The 19,251-nt window shown below is 51.5% G+C and overlaps 1 protein-coding gene across 2 annotated transcripts; it reads right to left on the bottom strand.

Moving 5' to 3' along the window:
• Nucleotides 1-208: 208 nt before the first annotated feature.
• CCM2L (CCM2 like scaffold protein) lies at nt 209-15,757 on the bottom strand (the record flags this gene model as incomplete). 2 transcript variants are annotated; one of them, XM_079719733.1, is made up of 10 exons in its annotated part: nt 209-525; nt 845-983; nt 1,547-1,676; nt 4,444-4,507; nt 6,186-6,321; nt 9,450-9,913; nt 10,784-10,967; nt 11,060-11,143; nt 13,283-13,450; nt 15,728-15,757. In XM_079719733.1, 10 exons carry the CDS (start codon nt 15,755-15,757, stop codon nt 209-211), a joined length of 1,716 nt encoding a protein of 571 aa, XP_079575859.1. The 2 variants fall into 2 exon arrangements, with proteins under 2 accessions (XP_079575859.1, XP_079575860.1); XM_079719734.1 differs by lacking the exons at nt 209-525; nt 4,444-4,507 and having other exon boundaries at nt 881-983.
• Nucleotides 15,758-19,251: the final 3,494 nt, after the last annotated feature.

Raw genomic sequence — 19,251 nt, 5'->3', positions numbered from 1 at the left:
TAGGATCCCGCCCCCTGCAGGACATTCTCGGTACTGCAGCGACCGGAGCCCCGGGAGTAGGGACAGAGACCCCGGGAGGGTGGAGACCCGGTTGGGGTTTGAGGAGGAGGTCTGGGGATGGGGTCCCACAGGCAATGGTGAGTGAGACTCAGGGGCGGGGTCTTGGGGCCACACCCTTCCCCGCCCTCCGCATGGGCGGTGGCACAGGCTACAGGTAGTTGTCCTCGGCCGCGTCGCCCCCGCTCGGGGAGCCCCGGGCCTCCTCGTCAGTGCTTTCGTCGTCGTCGTCTGGGGCCAGCGCCTCGATGTCGTGCGTGATGTCAGCCAGCAGCCGGTGGAAGGCCTGCGCCTCGGGCCGCTGGGCCGCGCCGTCGTAGCTGCGCACGGCTGATGCCGACGTGGAGCTCATGCTGCGTTTGATGCGGCCGAAGCTGTCGGTGAGGATGCCGCCCTCGCGGATGCCCACGCCCTCCAGGAAGCCCTCGAAGTAGCCGATGTCCTGGTCCGGAATGAAGGGCCGCATCCCTGCAGGCCGAGGGGCAGGGTGATTCCTCGGGGTCAAGCCTTCCCCTCCCACGGAAGAATCAGTGGGAAGAGTTCCTTAGCCTCTCTGAGCCTCAGATTCCTCATGGAGTAGAATGGGAAGAATCATATCCTCTCCCAGCTTTGCTGTGAAGGTGAAATGGTTACACCTGTGCTCTCTCTCCCGGCTCTGACTGCAGGCAAGTCTCTTCCCCTCTCTGCACTTTGGTTTCCCTGTTTGCCTCATGGATCTCATGATGTCGGCTTTATGGGAGGCCGAGGGATAAAGAGTAAACACTCCCAGCCTGGGCAGGGGGCTCACCAAGCAGGAGGAACTTGCGCCGGTCTCCGTAGAGCTTCAGCAGGCCTGCACAATAGTCCTGGATGGGCAGCCCCAGCCGGTAGTCCCGCAGCAGCAGCGCAAACTGCTGGATCTCAGGGGGCCCCAGCTTACTCCGCAACTGTCAGGGACACCATTCGAGATTAATCCCAAGAGCAACCCCCACCCAACCCCTGCCTAAAAGACCCAGAGCCCTCGCTAAAGGTGTATCCAGCCCAGCCCTCCTGTGAAAACCCGGCCTACTGGGGGACATCCAGACCCCTTGGGCTGCATCTAAGAATGGGATGTGGACTCAAGCTGCCCGATTTCAAATCCTGGCCCCTTCACTGACCAGCTCTGTGATCGTGGGTAGGTGACAACCTCCTTAACCCTCGCTTTCTTCATCTGCAACGTGAGGAGTGAGGATAATGAAGGCATTTCCTTCTTGGGTTGTTGAAAGGATGAAAAGAAATGATGCATTAAAGGTGCTCAGAACAGTGCTTGGTATAAAGTCAACACTCAGTGCTAGTTGACATTACTTAAGGCCTTTCACAGCTGACTCTGTTTGCTCTCCTAACCTCATGCCCTGCCCTGACCTCAGGTCTTATGCTTCAGTTATGTCCAGAATTATTCATGATGCCTGAAATACCCCATGTGTTCTCCAGGCCCTTGCTTATGCTGTTCGCACTGCCTGCCCCAGCTCACCGTGACCATGTAATCCTGCAACTGCTCGAGGCCCAGGCTGCTGTGGTCGCTGCCGCTGCAGTGGGAGCCATGGAAAGAGGGTGTGGACGTGCCGCTGTAACAGGCTTCAAATGTGTCCTGGGAGCCATTGCTGCAGAGACAGGGGGGGAAGGGGCCCTCACTCGCCTCCCTCCAGCTCCTCTCCATGTGGTAGGCTGAAGGTGGGAGGGCGCAGCCACCAGTGCTCTGGGCCTGGGGCCTCATCCTATATCCCATTTTGGCCTTCAAGGCCCCATATGATCTGGCCATGCACCACCTCTCAAGCCTCGTCTCCCCCTTGCTGTTTGTGCTCAGGTCACCCTGCCTTCCAAGTACCTCCTCACCTCTGGGCCTTTGCACATGCTGTTCCCTCTGCCTGGAATGCCTCTCTTTCCGTCTTTTGCTCAGCTAACTCTTCCTCACCATTGGATCTTAAATGTCACCTCCTGAGGAAAGTTTTCCCTGATCCCTCTAGAATGGGTTAGACCCTCTGTCAAATGTGGTCACAAAGTCTGTAAGTCTACCCATGACAATGAAGGCCTTTCCGATGCCCCCACCAGATCTCCTCTCTAACCACTCTGTCCTTCACACCCTCTGCTGCAGCCATAGTGGCCTCCTGGCTGCTCCTCAAACATGCCAAGTGGATCCCGCTTCAGCATCCTTGCACTTGCTGTTCCCTGTACCTGGAGCGCTCTTCCCCCTTTTATCTGTCAGGTCTCAGTTCAAGTGTCATCTCCTCGGAGAGGCCCTCCTGACTCCCCAGATGAGGTAGGGTTTCCACAGCCTCTCTCACAGCACTCTGAGCTTCTCTTGAGTGTTTATTACTGTTGATGCTTATTATTACTAAATAATGATTTCATTGTCTCCTGTGCTACCTTGTAAACCATGCAAGAGCAGGGACCTGGTTTTCTCTGTTTGTTGAGTACCTACTGTGTGCCAAGCACAGGCCTCGTCCTTGTCTTGCTCCCCACTGTATCCCTAGCACAGAGCACAGTGCCTGGCACATGGTAGGTACTCAATAAATATTGCTTAAATAAAAGTCAACCTTGGGCTCCTGCCTCCTGGTCTCTACATTGTTCCAGAACCATCTTCAATTATTACCTCCAGAGAAGCAGTATACGCTTAGTGTGGATTCTGGAGCCAGCCTGTCTGGGTTCAAATCGCAGGCCTACAACTTACTAGCTGCTTGACCTTGGGTCAAGTTACTTAACTTCTCTATTCTTCAGTTTCTCTATCTGTAAAATGGGATGATAAAAATTGGTGTCATTGGGCTTCCCTGGTGGCGCAGTGGTTGAGAGTCTGCCTGCCGATGCAGGGGACACGGGTTCGTGCCCCGGTCTGGGAAGATCCCACATGCCACGGAGCGGCTAGGCCCGTGAGCCATGGCTGCTGAGCCTCCGCGTCCGGAGCCTGTGCTCCACAACGGGAGAGGCCACAACAGTGAGAGGCCCGCGTATCGCAAAAAAAAAAAAAAAAAAAAAAATTGGTGTCATTGTAAGAAACAGAGGAGTTAATATTTGTAAAGTACTTAGAGTCATGGACTAAGCAGTAAATAAACAGTAGCTACTGTAATGTTGCTATGTTGATTTTAAAAATGAAGTGCAGGGCTTCCCTGGTGGCGCAGTGGTTGAGAGTCTGCCTGCCGATGCAGGGGACACGGGTTCGTGCCCCGGTCCGGGAAGATCCCACATGCCACGGAGCGGCTAGGCCCGTGAGCCATGGCCGCTGAGCCTGTGCGTCTGGAGCCTGTGCTCCGCAATGGGAGAGGCCACAACAGTGAGAGGCCCGCGTAACGCAAAACAAAAAAAAACAAAACAAAAAAAATGAGGTGCATTATAGAATAGCACTTGGCAGACAGCAAGTTCTAAAGTTAGTCATTGTCATGACTGTCATCTCTCTAGCAGATAGCAGGTTGTTTAAGAACTGGCCTAAGAGTGCACAGTATTAAGCAAGTATATTGCCTCTGAAAAGGGGGGCGGGGGGAAGTAAGCCTATATCATTGGCAGAGACTGTCCCTTGTCAAGCCAAAGGCCTTAGTAACAGAACTAAGGTGACCAACTTGTCCCAGTTTTCCTGGGACTTTCCTGGTTACAGCACTGAAACTTCCATGTTTGGGGGAACCCCTAAATCCTGGGCAAACTGGGGTGGTCGGTCACCCTAAATAGAACCCTGGACAATGTTCCCAAGTGAGATTTTTTTTTTTTAAACCTACATTTTCCAGACTTGCTTATAGCTAGTTATGGCCATGAGACCAAGTTCTGGCCAATGAGATGTAAGCAGAAGCCGTCAGGTAGGATTTCTAGCAAAGCTCTTTCTTTAAAGAGATTCCTGGTATGCTACTGTGATGGCTGGAGCTATAGCCACTATCTGGGCCCATGAGGTGACCTTGAGGATGGAAGCAAGTGTTAGAGAGGGAGGAAAAGATAAGCCCGAGCCCTTAATGACCATAAGGCCATAAACTCCTTGTGTATTTTATGTAAGAGACGGGGAAAAAGCTTTATCCTTTTTAAAGCTACTCTTTTTTAGGATTCTCTATTCCATAGAGCCAAAATGACTTTTTGGCATTAGCTGTGATTTTGGCCTCTGCAGGCCACTGTGTCTGGATGACTGGGAAAGAGCTGCAGGCCCATGTGAACCTAGTTGTGAGTTGTGGCTGCCCTGTCTGTCTCTCAGGGGTTCAGATCCTATAAGCTCACCAGAGCCTGGGAAGTTCAGGTTCCCCGCACCCTCAGGGCCTAGCATCTCAGCACAAATCAAGATGGAGTCACTTTCTCCCACCCTTTCTTGCCTGTAGGGGCTCAAGAATGCTAGAAGAGCAACCCTGTTTGTGCAGGGACAGAGGGGACCAGAGTGGGGTCCCTGAGAAGGACGGTACCCACAAGGAGCTGCAGCAGCTGAAGTCGGCATCATAGGCGTAAGTCCCATCCGTGCGGCAGCTCTCACCTGGGGGCAGCAGACAGAGGGCGGTCAGAGGCGGCAAAGCGGGGGCCAACATCTCTGGCTCCCTGAGGCCCCAAGCTCAGCCCCACCCTGGAGTAAGGATGGCGGCTGGAGCGTGAATGGCCTTGTTAGTGACCGCACGGGTGTTAGCTTTCACTCTGGGTGAAATGGGCAGCCACTGGAAGTTTCTGACCATGATTCTTGCCCCCACCGGCAACACACAGCCAACCTTGGGCAACGCACCTCTCCTCTCCTGGCACTCAACTTCCCCAAGGTTGGGACAATACCACCTTCCTGCCTACCTCAGGGGGGCCTTGGGGAGAGCAAGCCAGGGAACAGGTGAGGTAGCGCTTTGTAAACTGTATATGTTTGAGAGAGCGAAAAAAGAACTTTGAGGGCAAGGAGCTCAAAATCAAGAGGAGGAAGGAGCACCAGGTACAGAGAGCTTTCTCTGTCCCTGTCCCTGTCATCTCAGTGAATCCAGCTACTGGCCTCCCCCTGCCCATCGTGGCTCACTTAGTGTCACTTCCTCAGGACACTCCCCTGACTTTCCAGGCCCCGCTGGTTCCTCATTATACATTCTCATGACACGGTGTGTGGTTACATTTTATTTGTGTAACTATTTAATTACTGTCGGCCTACTTCAGCACTGCATGCCTCAGAGGGAGGGCCACATCTGGCTTTACTCGCCAGTACATCCTCGGGATTAGCAGGATCCGACAGACAGGTGTTCAAGAAATACTTGTTGAATGAATGAATTTGTTGAAATATCTGTTGAGTTATCTCCTTCATTTGTCCATCATCCCTGGGAGAGTCAATGAACTTTCCCTAATTCTCAATAACCACAGTTCCCACAGATGTGAGTGCCTCCAGAAGGAAGGAGCCGGCTCCCCATTGCCTGAGCTATGCAAACAGGGACCGCGCTCAGGGGGCTGTGGCTGAGGACGTTCACTTAATGGCCCTGAAGGCAGCATGGGGAGTGAGGCTGTTGCAGATGGAAGCTTTAGAATCAGATGCACCTGCGTTTGAATGCTGACTCTGCCATTTACCAGCTGTGTGACCCTGAGATATTTATTGACTACTCTGAGCCTTAATGTCCTCATCTGTAAAAATTGTATTCATAAGGCCTCAGAGCGTTCTTTCATCCATTCAGAAAATACGCCTTGAGCATCCGTCCCTGGTCCTGTGTTAGGCACAGGGGATACAGTGGCAAACAGGACAGACAAGGTTGTTATGTGGATTAAATAAGATTCGGTGCATCGGCCCTGTGCTTGGCACATAGTTGGTGATCAACGAATACCTCTATTGGTCTCATTCTCATTCCAGCCCTTGAAGGCATTCAAGGACCAGTCTGGAAATCTTGGTTTTGACCTAGAGTCCTAGTGGGACTAGATGGCTCAGTAAACTGACAATGCATGTGCTTAGGTTTTGGCAAAGCGGGGACACCAAAAAACAAAAGGGAGAGAGAGTTCAGCTCTGAGGGTCTCATTCTGAAACTACGTTTGGGGTCATTATGAAATTTGACATTTTATTTTAGTGACATATCGGGGGTATGCTGTAATTGCTGTAGAGGTCAGGACCCCTAAGGGCTTTCATTGGCCCCAGTCCTGGGACACCCCGCCCCTCCTCTGGCCTTTCAGGATGTTTCACAGGAGGGGCCGCCAGGAGTTGGAGTACTCACTGCGGCTGCAGAGCCACGGCCGTTCAGGTGTGGACGTGTAGTGGTAGCCGGCCCGGTCCACGCATTCGATGCTTTGGTCCCCGTAGATGATCTGGAAGACCTGACAGATGAGGGCGCAGGACTCCTCTGCAGCATCCTGGCCCAGAGAGGAGGACAGAGCTCAGGCCTTCTCCAGGGACCATGATGCCCCTGCTTCCTAAAGACGCAGTGTGAGGAGGCACACAAGGGCACGCACACAACTATGGGAGCCTTTAAACTGACTTTGAGGACATTTTTCATCAAAATTATATGGCCACGCTCTGGGTGGCCTTTATAGAAATAGCCACTCACTAGCCTTTACAGAATCCAGTGACAAAGGTAACTCTTCTGCCCTGAAAAATGCACACATGCACCCCAAATTTCTGGGAGAATTATGGGGCCTCCTGAAGCTTATCTAAAATAAGCCCTAATTTAGTTTAATTTACACGTAGGAAGCTGAAGCCCAGAGAGGTAAAGTGATTAGCCAGAACTAGAACCCAGGTCTCCTAATGCCTAGTTAAGAGGAAAGGAAGAATTAACTGTATAAAAATGTTAGGCTCAACAGAGTTACTACTGCTCAACAGAGTTACTATGCCATATTTAGATATGAGCTTCCTGGCACCCAAGGCAAAAATGGAAGCAGGATGAACACATAAAGTTCAGTCCCTGATAGAAGGAAGGCATTTAAGTTCTTGGGTGCAACTTTTTTGAGATCGCAAATTTGAAGAGGAATTTGCCTCTTTGATTTACCTCTTTAAGTCTTTAAGCAAGAGACATGGAAAGACAACAACTAATGAAGAGACCAACTTCATGAAGCCACTTCTTATATTGTGCTTCTAAAAAAGCCAGTCCAGGGAGTAAATTAAAATGTAACCCAGGACAGGCATTTTGGGATGAGGTAGTGAAATTATCATTAAACCAGGATTGACCCTTATAATAGCTCTACCAAATGGACAGGGAAGAGGGCATCCTTATTTTATAATGAAAGACATGGAGGCTTAGAGTGGTTAAGTGACTTGCCCAGGCTCACCCAGCAGGCTCATGGCTTTGGTTAATATTGGCACCCAGGTTTTTTGACTCTAACTCCTGTACCCTCCTTGGGACCATGATGCCTCAGATTGGAGGCCAGAGGCTCAGTTACTCCTAGAAAACAACCCTTATTTATTTACTCATTCCACAAATTATTATTTAGTCCCACTGTGTGGCAAGCACTGGGCCAGGCTGTGGAGTCTCAGAGGTGAATTAGATGAGGCCTAAAGCCCTCACAGCCCAGTGGGTAAACAGGGTACACTGTTCCCTCTGCCTGGAATTTACTTTCTTGACTCTTTGCCCTGCTGCTTCCTTCTCTCTTACACATTTCAGTTTAAAAGGCACAAACTCACTTTCCCTCTGGAAAATGGATCTCGTCCCTCATTATCATTGCAACCTGCTTTTCTACTTGGTCCCCATCACAAGGTTTAGTAACATAGTACCCACTAATCCATCTATTCAGTATATTTATTGAGCACCTATCATGTGCCAGGCACTGTCCTGGGGGCCGGGGATACCACAGTGAACCATCCAGAATGCACAGGTGTCTTGAGATGAGGCTAGAGAGGAAATGAGGATGGTGGCTAGGCCACCATTATAAGGTAGGTGGCCTTATAAACAGTTGTAAGGACATTAGATTTTACTCTGAGTGAACTGGGGAGCCACTGAAAGGTTTTGAGCAGTGACACGATGTGACTTTTGTGTTAACAGGACTTCTCTGACCGTGTGGGGGAACAGATTCTGAGCAATGGCCAAACCAGTGAGGGGTGAGTGAATGACCCAGATGGGGGAAGATGGAGCATGGACCTGGGGGGATGGACAATGGAGCGTGGGGAGAAGTAGATGCACTTTGGTTATATTTTAGAAATAGGGCCAACAGGATTTGTTGACAGAGTGGATATGGGTTGTGTGAGAGACAGGAGCCAAGGAGTGCTGCAGGGTTTTGGTCTGAGCAATGGAAGGACAGAGCTGCCATTCATCAAGACAGGGAGAACAAGGGAGGAGCAGGTCTGGGGAGAAGGCTGGGCGCTCAGCTCTGGTCGTTAGACCTTTGAACGGAGAGACTGAGTGGAGACACAGATGTGGAGATTTGGTGGGAGGTAACATTTGGGGGAGTTCTCACTAGAGAAGGCCACCTAGAAATGAGTGTAGATAAAGGAGAAAGAGGATCAAGGTCTAAGCCTGGGACAGTCCAACCTCAAGAGACTGGTGAGAAGAGGAGGCACCAGCTCTTGAGAAGTAGCAGCCAGGGAGGTAGGAAAACCAGGAGAATGTGCAGATCTGGACACCAAGTGAGAAAATGTTTCAAGTCAGCACCAGAGCCTGAGTTTACTGGTTACTATCCACCTCTCTCTCTAGACAGGCATGGTGTCTGTTTTGTTCACCATGTGGGGTTTATATATAGAGGGAGTTCAGGGCCCTGGGCCAGAGAAACAGCTTACAAGGCTCAGGGTTTGGAGGTGTCTGCTAGATGGTGAGCTCCCTAAGGGAGGGCACTAAATATGTCTTTGTTCATCTCTGTATCCATGGCACCTAGCCCAATGCCTAGTACAAGCTGGCGCTCAATGAACATGGTCAAATGAATAAAAGCAAGGGTGAATGTGGAGGATGGGGGGTGGGGCAAGAATGGCCGGAAGTCTTCTGCCTTGGGTGATGGCCATTGTTATCAAGAGTACAGGCTCTGAACTTCTGGGTCCCAATGCTGAAATCACCACCTGCTTCCTGTGTGACCTTGCACAAGTTGCTTAGCCTCTGGGTCTGTTTCCTTCTCTATAGAATGGGAATGGTGGTAATATTTGCCTCTAGGGGTTACTGTGAGAATGAAATGACTTAATGCTGGATTCCTGTCTGGCACAGGTCGGCACTGAATTCGTGATGGTGATTACTGTCCTCATGATTGTTACTGTGGTAGTGTGGACACTGACGACTTTGGAGAAGGAGCAGGGCTGGATGAGGGGTTAGATCATGTCTGGGCCATTTTGAGCTTTCATCCCATTGGGACAGCAAGGGGGAGGTGTCCTGGGGCTGGAGTAAAAGCCTTCTGGCGTCATGGGCACACAGGTATTATCTGAAGTTCTGGGCAGTAGGGCCGAAGGAGGGAAAAGAAAAGGGGCTGGGGTAGACTCCAGGAACTTGGTGGGGGGGGGGCGGGGGGCGGGGCGGTGAAGACACGCCGGGGAGGCAGGGCGCAGGGGCGCGGGATGCCCTCGGGCTCACCCTGTTGGCCACAGCCAGGATGACCAGGTTGCAGTAGGCGTCGGGGCTGGGGTCCTGCGGGTCGAGCGGGTTGGGGCCCGGGTGGCGCCGCTCCCAGCTGCCGCCGCCTCCCGCCTGCCTCCGCTCCCAGCTGCCGCCCGGCTTGCCCGCGGCGCCGCCGCCGCCGCCGCCGCCGTTCCGCCGCTCCCAGCTGCCGCTGAACGTCTGCCGCCGCTCCCAGCTGCCCGACGCCCGCGCCCCGGCGCGCTGGCGCTCCAGGCTGCCGCCGCCGCCGCCCCCCGCCCGGGCCTCGGCGCCCGCGCTCCCGCCCCACGCCATCCGCCAGTCAAGGCTGCAGATGGTGTGGCGCCGCTCCGTGGCGCCCACCCGCCGCTTCTCGGGCGCCGCCCCGGGCGGGCCCGGGTCGCGCCCCGCGCCGCCGGGGCTGGCGTCTACTCCGGCTGGCACCGGGTCCACGCCCAGACCTAGGAAAGGCCGGGTGGCCGTCAGAAGCAGGAGATCCGGGCTGAGAGCCCTCTCCCGAGGCCAGCTGAGCGTCCTGACCCCGCCGCTGCGGGGGTGGTTGGGCGGAGAAGGGGTCCAGCCTTGTCTGGCCCCGCCCCCACCCTCAGGCTCCACCCCTGGCTTCAAAGTCAGGAGGCCGGACCCCACCCCACTACGGGTCCTTACTTTTGGGTCCCGCCCCCACCCTCAGGCTCCACCCCTGGGTTTAGCAGTTCCCACCCGCCCCACCCCATTCCGACGCCCCTTGCCTCCCAGACGCTGCCGTCTGGTCTGAGAGTAGTGGTCAGGCTGTCCCCTCCTTCTTTACCCTTAACTCGGACCCTGTCCCGGGTTTCAGGAACACCTCCTTGGCTTCCGGCTTCCCTTCAACCCCTCCCCTGGCCTCAGGCCCCGCCCCTAGTATGGCAGGGTCTGACATCTCCCACCAAGATACCTCTGCCGCGAGCTCCGCCTCCCCAGTGTATGGCCCCACCCCTAGATGAGACTCCGCCTCTGCCGCAGGTTCCCTCCTAGCCTCAGAGCCTTGTTACCACCCTTCATCACGCCCTTTAACTTCCGGCCTCAGGATTCTGGCTTCTCCACCGTTTCGAAGGTGGTGGGTCAGCCCGCCCCCCCTTCAAGCCTCAACCTTGGGCTTCCTCTTCTTGCAAACAGCCATGTCCTATCCCTAGTCTCAGGGTAGTTTGGTCAGGTCTTTCCATCACCCAATTATCCAGCCTCAGGCCCCGCCCCTGCCCCAGGTCACGCCCATGCCCAAGACTAGGTGTTGGGCCCTTTCTCTACTCCTTCACCTCCCCCGCCCCGTCCCTGCCAGGCCCCGCCTGCCGTACCGGTCTTAAGCACCAGCAGGTGCAGCGCGTCGTCCTGCAGGTAGGAGGCAGCGGCGATCTCGTGCGTGGGGATACGCAAGATGAGCTCCTCGTTGTCGCGCCAGGTGAGCAGCAGGCAGCGGGCCGACAGGCTCAGGATGCTGTCCTGCTCCGCCGTGGTCTTAAGCGGCAGCTCCTTCAGCTGCTGCGGGGTGGGTCGGATCTCCTGAGTCCCGGGGGCCTCGGGTGGGAGAGGTAGGGGACCAGACCCTGCCCTCCCCTCTCCCGGAGCCTCACCCTGGCCGTGTCCAGCAGCTGCAGGAGCTCGTCCCGGCTGGAGGGGTTCAGTGAGGAGGTGACCCAGGTGAGGTGGCCCAGGAACTGGATGGAAATGGGGCGGGGGCGGGGGTGGTGGGAAAAGGGCAGAGAGAGGTCTCGCTGAAGCCTTGGAGGACCCTGACCTCCTCACTGACACAGTGCGGGTAGACTGAGATAAAAATATCTGAATTAATAATAATAGCCTGATAATAACTGCAATTAAAGCCATCGTAGGAGCCAGGCATAGTCCTGAGAGTTTTATGCACTCATTCATCATCGCTTTAAGGATGAGAAAACTAAGGCACAGCAAAGCCAAATAACCTGCCCAATATTATAGAGCTAAAAAGGGCAAAACTGGACTCCACACACCAGAGTCCTCTCACTGCTAGCTTATTTTTGCTAAAATAAGCTTATTTTATGAGCACATAGTTATTTAGCTATGGCAGAAACAAAAGTCATTAGAATAGCTTGAATTTCCTGCTTGGCCTGAGTGGCTCTGTGCACCCCAAGCACCAGTGTCAACTGACTGTGCAGGTCACTGGCCCTCTTTATGATCTTGTTGCAGAAGTCAAATGGGAAGGGAAGAATGTTGTATCCAATTAGTATATAATTTTGTCAGAAAAGTGATGCCACCAAATTAAATTAATAGTAATAGTTAATTAATTCTTCATTCATTCTTAGTTATAGCTTAATGTTATCACACTTAAATGTTATTTAATATAAGAATTAACTTTTTAAGATATTTTTAGTTTTATTCTTCTAGGTGATTCTACCAATCATACCATTTCTTTTCTTTTTATTCTCTATGAAATTTCAGTTCCCAATTTTTTAAGTTAGCTTTTCTCTTCATATAGGCCTGCCAGGTAAAATACAAGATGCCAGTTAAACTTGGTTTTCACATAAACAACTAATATCAATACTTAAAAAGTACTCGTCGCCGATCTGAAATTCAAATTAAAAAAATTTTTTTTGTTGAAATATAATTGATTTACAGTGTTAGTTTCAGGTATATAGCAAAGTGATTCAAATACATATTCTTTTCCATTATAGGTTATTATAAGATATTGAATATAGTTCCCTGTGTTATACAATAGGTCCTTGTTGTTTATCTATTTTATATATAGTAGTGTGTATCTGTTAATCCCAAACTCTAATTTATCCCTCCCCCCACCAAAATTCAAACTTAACTGGGTGCCTGTTTTTGCTAAATCTGACACTCCTACCCCCATATCAGTCTTTATTGGGCAGTGAGGATTCTCCACTGCTCCTTCATGGTGTTCATGAAATAGAAGTAAAGCCCTTGAGTTGGCCTAAGTCCATGTGGCCTGCAGAACTGGCTTCCTTTAAGCTGGACACTGTCCAAGTAGCAGCAATGTCACTGCAGTAAAATCTCACAGGACGGTCTGGCTTTTTGGTGCACAGGGCACCTTCCCATCTGCTCTCCCCTCGGGGTAGGCTTTGAGCCCCATGTTGAGATGGCAACACTGAGGCTGAACAGGTGGAGGTCACTTATTGAGGGTTCCCAGCATAATTCAGGGGCAAGGCTGCCTTGAACCCAGGCCTCTTTCCCCTGAGCCTCCCCTGTGTGAGACAGGCTGGTCAGGGGTTGGTGTGGGGGAGAGGTAAGGTCTTTCCTGATGGGATCCAGAACATGCCTCCCTAAAATATGGCACCTTGGCACACTGAATATCTTAAACTGAAGGAGTATGAGAAAACAGCAGAAGCAGGAAGGTCACTCTAGCTTCCCCCACCTCAAGCATCTTCCCTCAAAGCAGGCGATAAATCTCCCTGGTGAAGGGTACCCTCCTTTCAGGGTACCAGTAGGAAGGGAGACATCCTTATCACCAGGGACAGGGAATTGAGGGCCGAGAAGTCTGTATAAACAAACCTTGTTCCTCTTTCACCATTTACCAGCCCCCTCCAAACCCCTCTGCCTTGTCCATTCTTCACAGATTTATTGTTTCTTTATCAAAAAGTATAAAAGCTTCCTGCTCTGGTCACTTCTCAGGGTCTTCCATTCTCTTCTGAAGGCTCTCATGTACATGTAAAAATTTAATAAAATGTGTGTGCTTTTCTCCTGTTAATCTTTGTTCAGTTTAATTTTCAGATCCAGCCAGGTAACCTAAGAGGGCTGAGGAAAACTTTCCCCCCAACCCCTTATCTCAAGATTCTTCCCACCCCTCCCGCTCATCCCAAAAGTACCTTGACCTCTTTCTCCAGATAGTCACACAGCAGAATCTGGGGGTCGATGAGGTAGTCGGGGGGATAAAGGGGCATCGAATGCAGGGGCCGGCGGCTCACACTGCTTCGAAAGGCTGCCCGGCGCCCAGCCTTCGGGAACACCAGCCTCCGGATGGGGGACACGAAGCCCTGGGGGAGGCGGGGGCGTGGGGGGAAGAACAGTAATAACAGCAACTGACTTGATCTTATTCAGCACTTACGTGTGCAGCCTTTTACTGACATTACCTAATTTAATTCTTACAAAAACTCTGCAGAGGGGGCAGCTCTATGATTCCCATTTTATAGGTGGAGAAACAGCCTCAGAGAGGGTCACCAGCTAGTAGCGGTAGAACCAATAGTTCACCTTGGGCAGTCTGGCTCCAAACCTTCCATTCTAAACACGCAGGTGAGGGTAGAAGCCCTGTGCAGGCCCAGACTGAGGTTTAAGGAAGCCCCACCCAGGCTGGGACAAGTACAGAAAAATATTAACATTCAGTGTGGCTGAGTGGTGGGTGCACAGGTATTTAAGCTATTTTCTGTGCTTTCCTAAATATTAGAAATGGTTAACAGGTACCTTGAAGTTTAATCCAGTGGGCACCTGCATAAAAATGGCCTGGATCAAGGTTAAAGGAGCAAATTTCAGGGCCCCAGCCCATCCCAACAGAATTTAAACTCCCAGGAAAGTGTGAGCCCTGCTCTAGAGCAGCGGTTCTCAGTGTGTGGTTCCTGGGTCTCCAGCAGCAGCAGCAGCAGCATCGCCTGTGAACTTAAGAGAAATCAACATTCTTGCGCTCCATCCCAAACCTATTGGGTCAGAACCTGGGATGAGACCCAATGATCCGTGTATTAACAAGCACTCCAGGTGATTCTGCTGCAGGCCCAGCTCAAGTTTTAAAATCAGTATCATGGAGCCTGGATGAAGTACGTGGAAGCTCTGAGAAATGAGAACAAGCGATGTGGGCACGGGCATCCCAAGCAGAGGGCACAACATGTGCAAAACTCTGGGGGCTGCAAGGGCGAGCACGAGCCTGGAGAAGGTGTGTTGTAGCTGTGGCTGAATGACGAGATGAACAAGTCATAGAGGGCTCGAATGCCAGCTATGGAGCCAGGCCTTTATCCTGTATGTGGGAGTATGTGTGTATGTGTGAGTGGAGTGGGGAGGTGAATGCTTTGTCTGTGGCCCGCAGTGGTCCACCCCTGCCCACTTCTCCAGCCTCATCTCACCCCACACTGCCCCTAACCCCTGCCCTCCAGCTATAGGGCCATCTTTCAGTTCTTCCTACTTGCTACATTCCTTCCTACCATGGGGCTTTGCACATGCTGTTCCTCTGCCGGAAACACTCTGCCCTGTCCTCTTTCCTTCCACCCATCAGATCTCAGCTCAAACTGACCAGCCTAGGGCTGGGTCCCTTAACATTCTGTCCCCCAGCACTGTGTACGGAGACTTTTGTGCAGTTTTACATTAATTGGTTTTTTAAAAAAATTAATAGTTGTCTCCCTCACTAGAATGTGAGCTTCAGGGAGGGAGCAGGGACCTTGTCTGACTTTGCTCACCAAGTGCATTATCACCAGCACCAGGCACAGTGCCTGGCACATAATAGGTGCTGAATAAATAAATATCTATAAAAGGAATGAACCAAGAGAGAATAAGCACCTATGTCTTGTCTCCCTTCGGAGCCCTCACAGTTCATGTGGGAGTCTTTTCAAACAGCTGGATCTAGGTTTCCTGGGGGAAGAGGGCTCAGTGGGGGTGGGGGTAGGAGTCAGAATCCCAGAGGCTCCCTGGACCACAAAGACAAACAGGTGTGATGCCCAGAGAACCAGACTAGAAAATATCTGAGAGTCAGGAAGGGGTAAAGGTCTAGCGGTGGGGGGAATGACCCCCAGGCTGAAGACTTTGGAGCAGAACTGGGCCCTATATAAAGATAGGGAGGGGGCAGGCTCAGTTGGAACCAGCGGCGGGGAGCAGGCAGGTGTCTCGAGCCTGGATAGGCAGCCTCATAGCACAGAATTGCCCTGGCTGATGTCCTTCTGTCTGGGGAGGCAGGGAGCAGGGGACTGGGTTTGTTGGGTGGCTGTCTATCTGTTCCTCGGTCTGAGAAGCTGCAGGAGGGAACCCCCAGGAACGCCAGGGAAGCAGGTTGAGAATATCTCCCAAACTAATTTGACTGGCTGGATTTTCCTGGAAGGTGCCTCTCCGTCTGTCCATTCCTGGGATGGCACAGGCCACCCAGGGGGACGGGTTAGGGAATTTTCAACCCAAATGTCTGGCTGCCCAAGGGTGGAGAGGAAGGTCTTTCCCAATAAGAAGAAAGGCCCTCCTGATGCCACTCACTGCCCATCACTCCCCTCCTCCCCCCAGGCTTCCCACTTCTCCAACTCCGGGTACATGTCTCTACCCCGCACCCCTTCCAACCTCCCACCTACCTTTTTCCCTTTCTTGACTTCATATTCCATGGTGAAGTGTCCCCTCCACTCCTGCCACCCTCCTGGCCACCCCCCTCCACCTTCTCCCCCCATGCAGTTCCTTTGTTCTTTTTCCTGCCTCGTCGGAAACTCCACCAGTCCCGGAGTTCCTGCCCCTCCCATCTGATAGTGAGCGGTGGGGTGTGGGGTGGGTGGAGGACGCAGCCTTGGGACCCTCCAGCTGAACAGTGGAAGCCCAGCCAGAGCAACTGGCCTGGGGAGAAAGCCCCCAAGGCCTCCAGCCAGCAGGCTTGCTATTTAGGGGGCTTGGGAGTTGAGTAAGGCTGGGAATGGTCCCCTGAATTTGGAGTCGGGAAGTCCCAGGTTCCACCCCCTCTTCTGCCACCGACCTTGCTGTGTGACCTTGGCAAGACAGGTTAGTTCCCCCTTTCACAGCCTCAGTTTCCCCCTCCCCTTTATAAATTAGGAGTAAACATTGTCTTCCTCTCTGGGCTGGTGTGGTGAGAAATAAATGGAAGTGGGTGGGAAAATGCTTCATAAACTATGGAATATTGTGTCTGAGCAAGTAATGATTTTAAAAATTAATCATTACTATTAAGGGAGGTGGTATGCATGGGCTTCAGAGACAGGCTGTTTGAGTTTGAATCCTGGCTTTGTCACTTACTAGGGTTATGACCTTGGGTCTGTAACCTCTTGTGCCTCCATTTCCCCATCTGTAAAATGGGCATAATACCAGCCTTGTGACCTTGTAAGAATTAAATGCACTTAGAAAGGCTCTTGGCACATGTGAGGTACTCAATAAATATTAACTATTTACCTGTGTGTCCTGGGCTGTTTTACTGTCTCTTGAGAGAATAATATTAGAGAGGCAAGGTTCCCTTTGTGGTTCTGGACTGAGCACTTTACATATTTCATCTCACTTATTCTTCACAATATTGGGGTACCACTGTTATACAGATTTTTAAAACACGCTCAATTGGAGAGGCTGACCCAAGGAGGGGACACAGTGAATGAGAGGAGGACCTGGGATATCTGCTGGGTCCGGCTCTGATCTGAAGCCTGGTTCCTTTCCTCTAGGGCCTATGCCCTCTGTGTGGCCCACCCAGGATAGTTGAAAAGGTTCTGACTGACCCCTCCTTACCTTGCCACGACCCCTGGGTTCTGGAGACCTAAGTCCTGGAACTGATTTGCTGTATGATCCAGGGAGGTTGCTTATTGTAAGCTCCCTGGGCCTCAGTTTCCTCATCTTTCCAACGGGAACAATAATCCCCCAAACCCTGTCCTGCAGTCAGAGACATGGCAGGAAAGACATCAGGCCGTGGATAAGAAGGCAGATGGAAATTATGAAGTGCAGGGGCCAATGCATAGGATTGTTTTGATTTTTTTCTAAAAGCCTGGGTGTGCCAGGTTAGTGCTGGTGGGAGCGAGGGGGGTCAGAGCTCCCCTCTGCTCTGGGTGTGAGAGCGGACAGAGACTCCCAGACACCAGCCTTCCCTCCTCCCCTCCCTCCCTCTTTCTGGGGTGGGGAAATGGCCCAGGCTGCTTAGTGCTGGCTCATACAGCCACCCCCACCCGCTCCCCTACATCCTGCCAGTCACCTCCCAACAGCAGGAAGTGAGATCTCCCTCAGCCCCACGGGCCAACAGGAAGAGGCCAGGATGTGCTACCCAATCCCTGACTGCCCCAGACATCAAACTCCCAGTTAACCCCTGAGCAGGTCCTGAATTCCCACCCTCAGAGTGGCAGCAGGGAATGAAAGGTGGTCTCTTGCTTTGGCACCTCCAAGACTGACTTTTTTAAAAAAAAGATTTTCCTGATGTGGACCATTTTTAAAGTTTTTTTGAATTTGTTACAATATCACTTCTGTTTTATGTTTTTTTGATTTTTTGGCCACGAGGCATGTGGGATTTAAGCTCCGTGACCAAGGATTGAACCTGCACCCACTGCATTGGAAGGTGAAGTCTTAACCGCTGGACCTCCAAGGGAAGTCCCCCATGACTGACTTTTGTAAGCCTTTTCTTCTCTCTCAGCCTCAGTTTCCCTATCTGTAAGATGGGGATGTCTATTATTCCTGGAATAACTCCAAACATCACTGAACTGCTGGGAATCTCAAACAGGACAAAAAGTGTTCTGAATGCCACTAGAAAGAGCAAACTATCTCTGTGTTCCCTGCAGTGCACACCCCAGAGCCATGAACAGATCAAGTGGTTAGTACATGTCAGTGGAAGTGGGCGGAGACAGGTGGACCTAGGTTCAAATGTGTATGACCTTGAACCAGTAGTTTCTCCTGGAGTCCCAGAATCTCGTGTGTCAAAAGCAGGATAATGATGGTGCTTGCCTCAGAAGGCTGCTGCAGGGATTAAATGGGATCAGAAGCGTACAGTGGTAACACTTATTAATAAAGTTGCTTGTGAATCAAAAAAGAGGTGAGTAAAACAAAGTCCATGCCCTCAAGACTTAACAGTTGTGGCAAATAGGATTCACCTCTTTTGAGCCACCTCTAATTGATTGGCAGGGGCTGCCCTGGAGTGCTGATTAGAAAAACCAGATCTACTCCCAATGAAAAAGGGATTGCCATGGGATGGTGGTTGGGTGGGGAATGTGGCAGCTGGTGTACAGTGCATATGCTGACCCCTAAACTGGTGAGAGAGAAAGACACACAGGCAAAGAACTCTGATACAAGGCAAGCGACTTGTTTGGGGAAGGTAGAATCAGGAGCCATTCACCAAGCCTGTGGCATTCAAGCCAGGCTTTGAAGGGCGTATGGACAGGAAGGTCACTCCAGGCAGAGGGAACAGTGTGAACACTCAGTGCATGAGATGCGACACTTCTGGCTACCAAGAATAGACTATCCGATCAAAAGTGGCTTAGACATAAGGGAAATTTATTCTCTCTCAAGACAAAGCCAATGGTAAGTGATTTTAAGGCTGGTTAATTGAGCAGCTCAAAAGTGGCATCAAGTTCCTTACATCTTCTGCTTTGCTGGTGTTATAGGCTGAATTGTGTCCCCCCCGACCCCCAAACTTTATATGTTGAAACCCGCACACCCGGTACCTCAGAATGTGGCTGTTGGGGAGAGAAGACCTTTAAAGAGGTGATTAAGTTAAAATGAGGCCATAGTGTGGGTTCTAATTGGTCGGTGTCCTTATAAGAGGAGGAATTTGAACACACAGACACCAGGGGCACACACACACAGAGGAAAGACCATATAAGGACACAGTGAGAATGCTGCCATCGGCAAGCCAAGGAGAGAGCCTCAGAAGAAACCAGCCCTGCTGACACCTTGATCTTGGACTTCTAGCCTCCGGAACTGTGAAAAAATAAATTTCTGTTAAGTCACCCAGTCTGTGGTATTTTGTTATGGGAGCCCTAGCAAACTAACACAGCTGGCAAGAGCGCTGTACCAGTTGTAGGACCAATACAGACATGATACTACTCATCATTATTCTGGTTTTGATGCTATCAACACTTGATGAGGCCAAGGGTTTCCCCTTCTTGTGTGTCTTTTTATCGAGAAGGAAAAC

Source organism: Hyperoodon ampullatus, assembly GCF_949752795.1.
Source record: "Hyperoodon ampullatus genome assembly, chromosome: 14".
NCBI classification, from domain to species: Eukaryota; Metazoa; Chordata; class Mammalia; order Artiodactyla; family Ziphiidae; genus Hyperoodon; species Hyperoodon ampullatus.
Note: the sequence above shows the minus strand (reverse complement) of the source record. Positions and strands in the feature narration are given on the sequence as shown.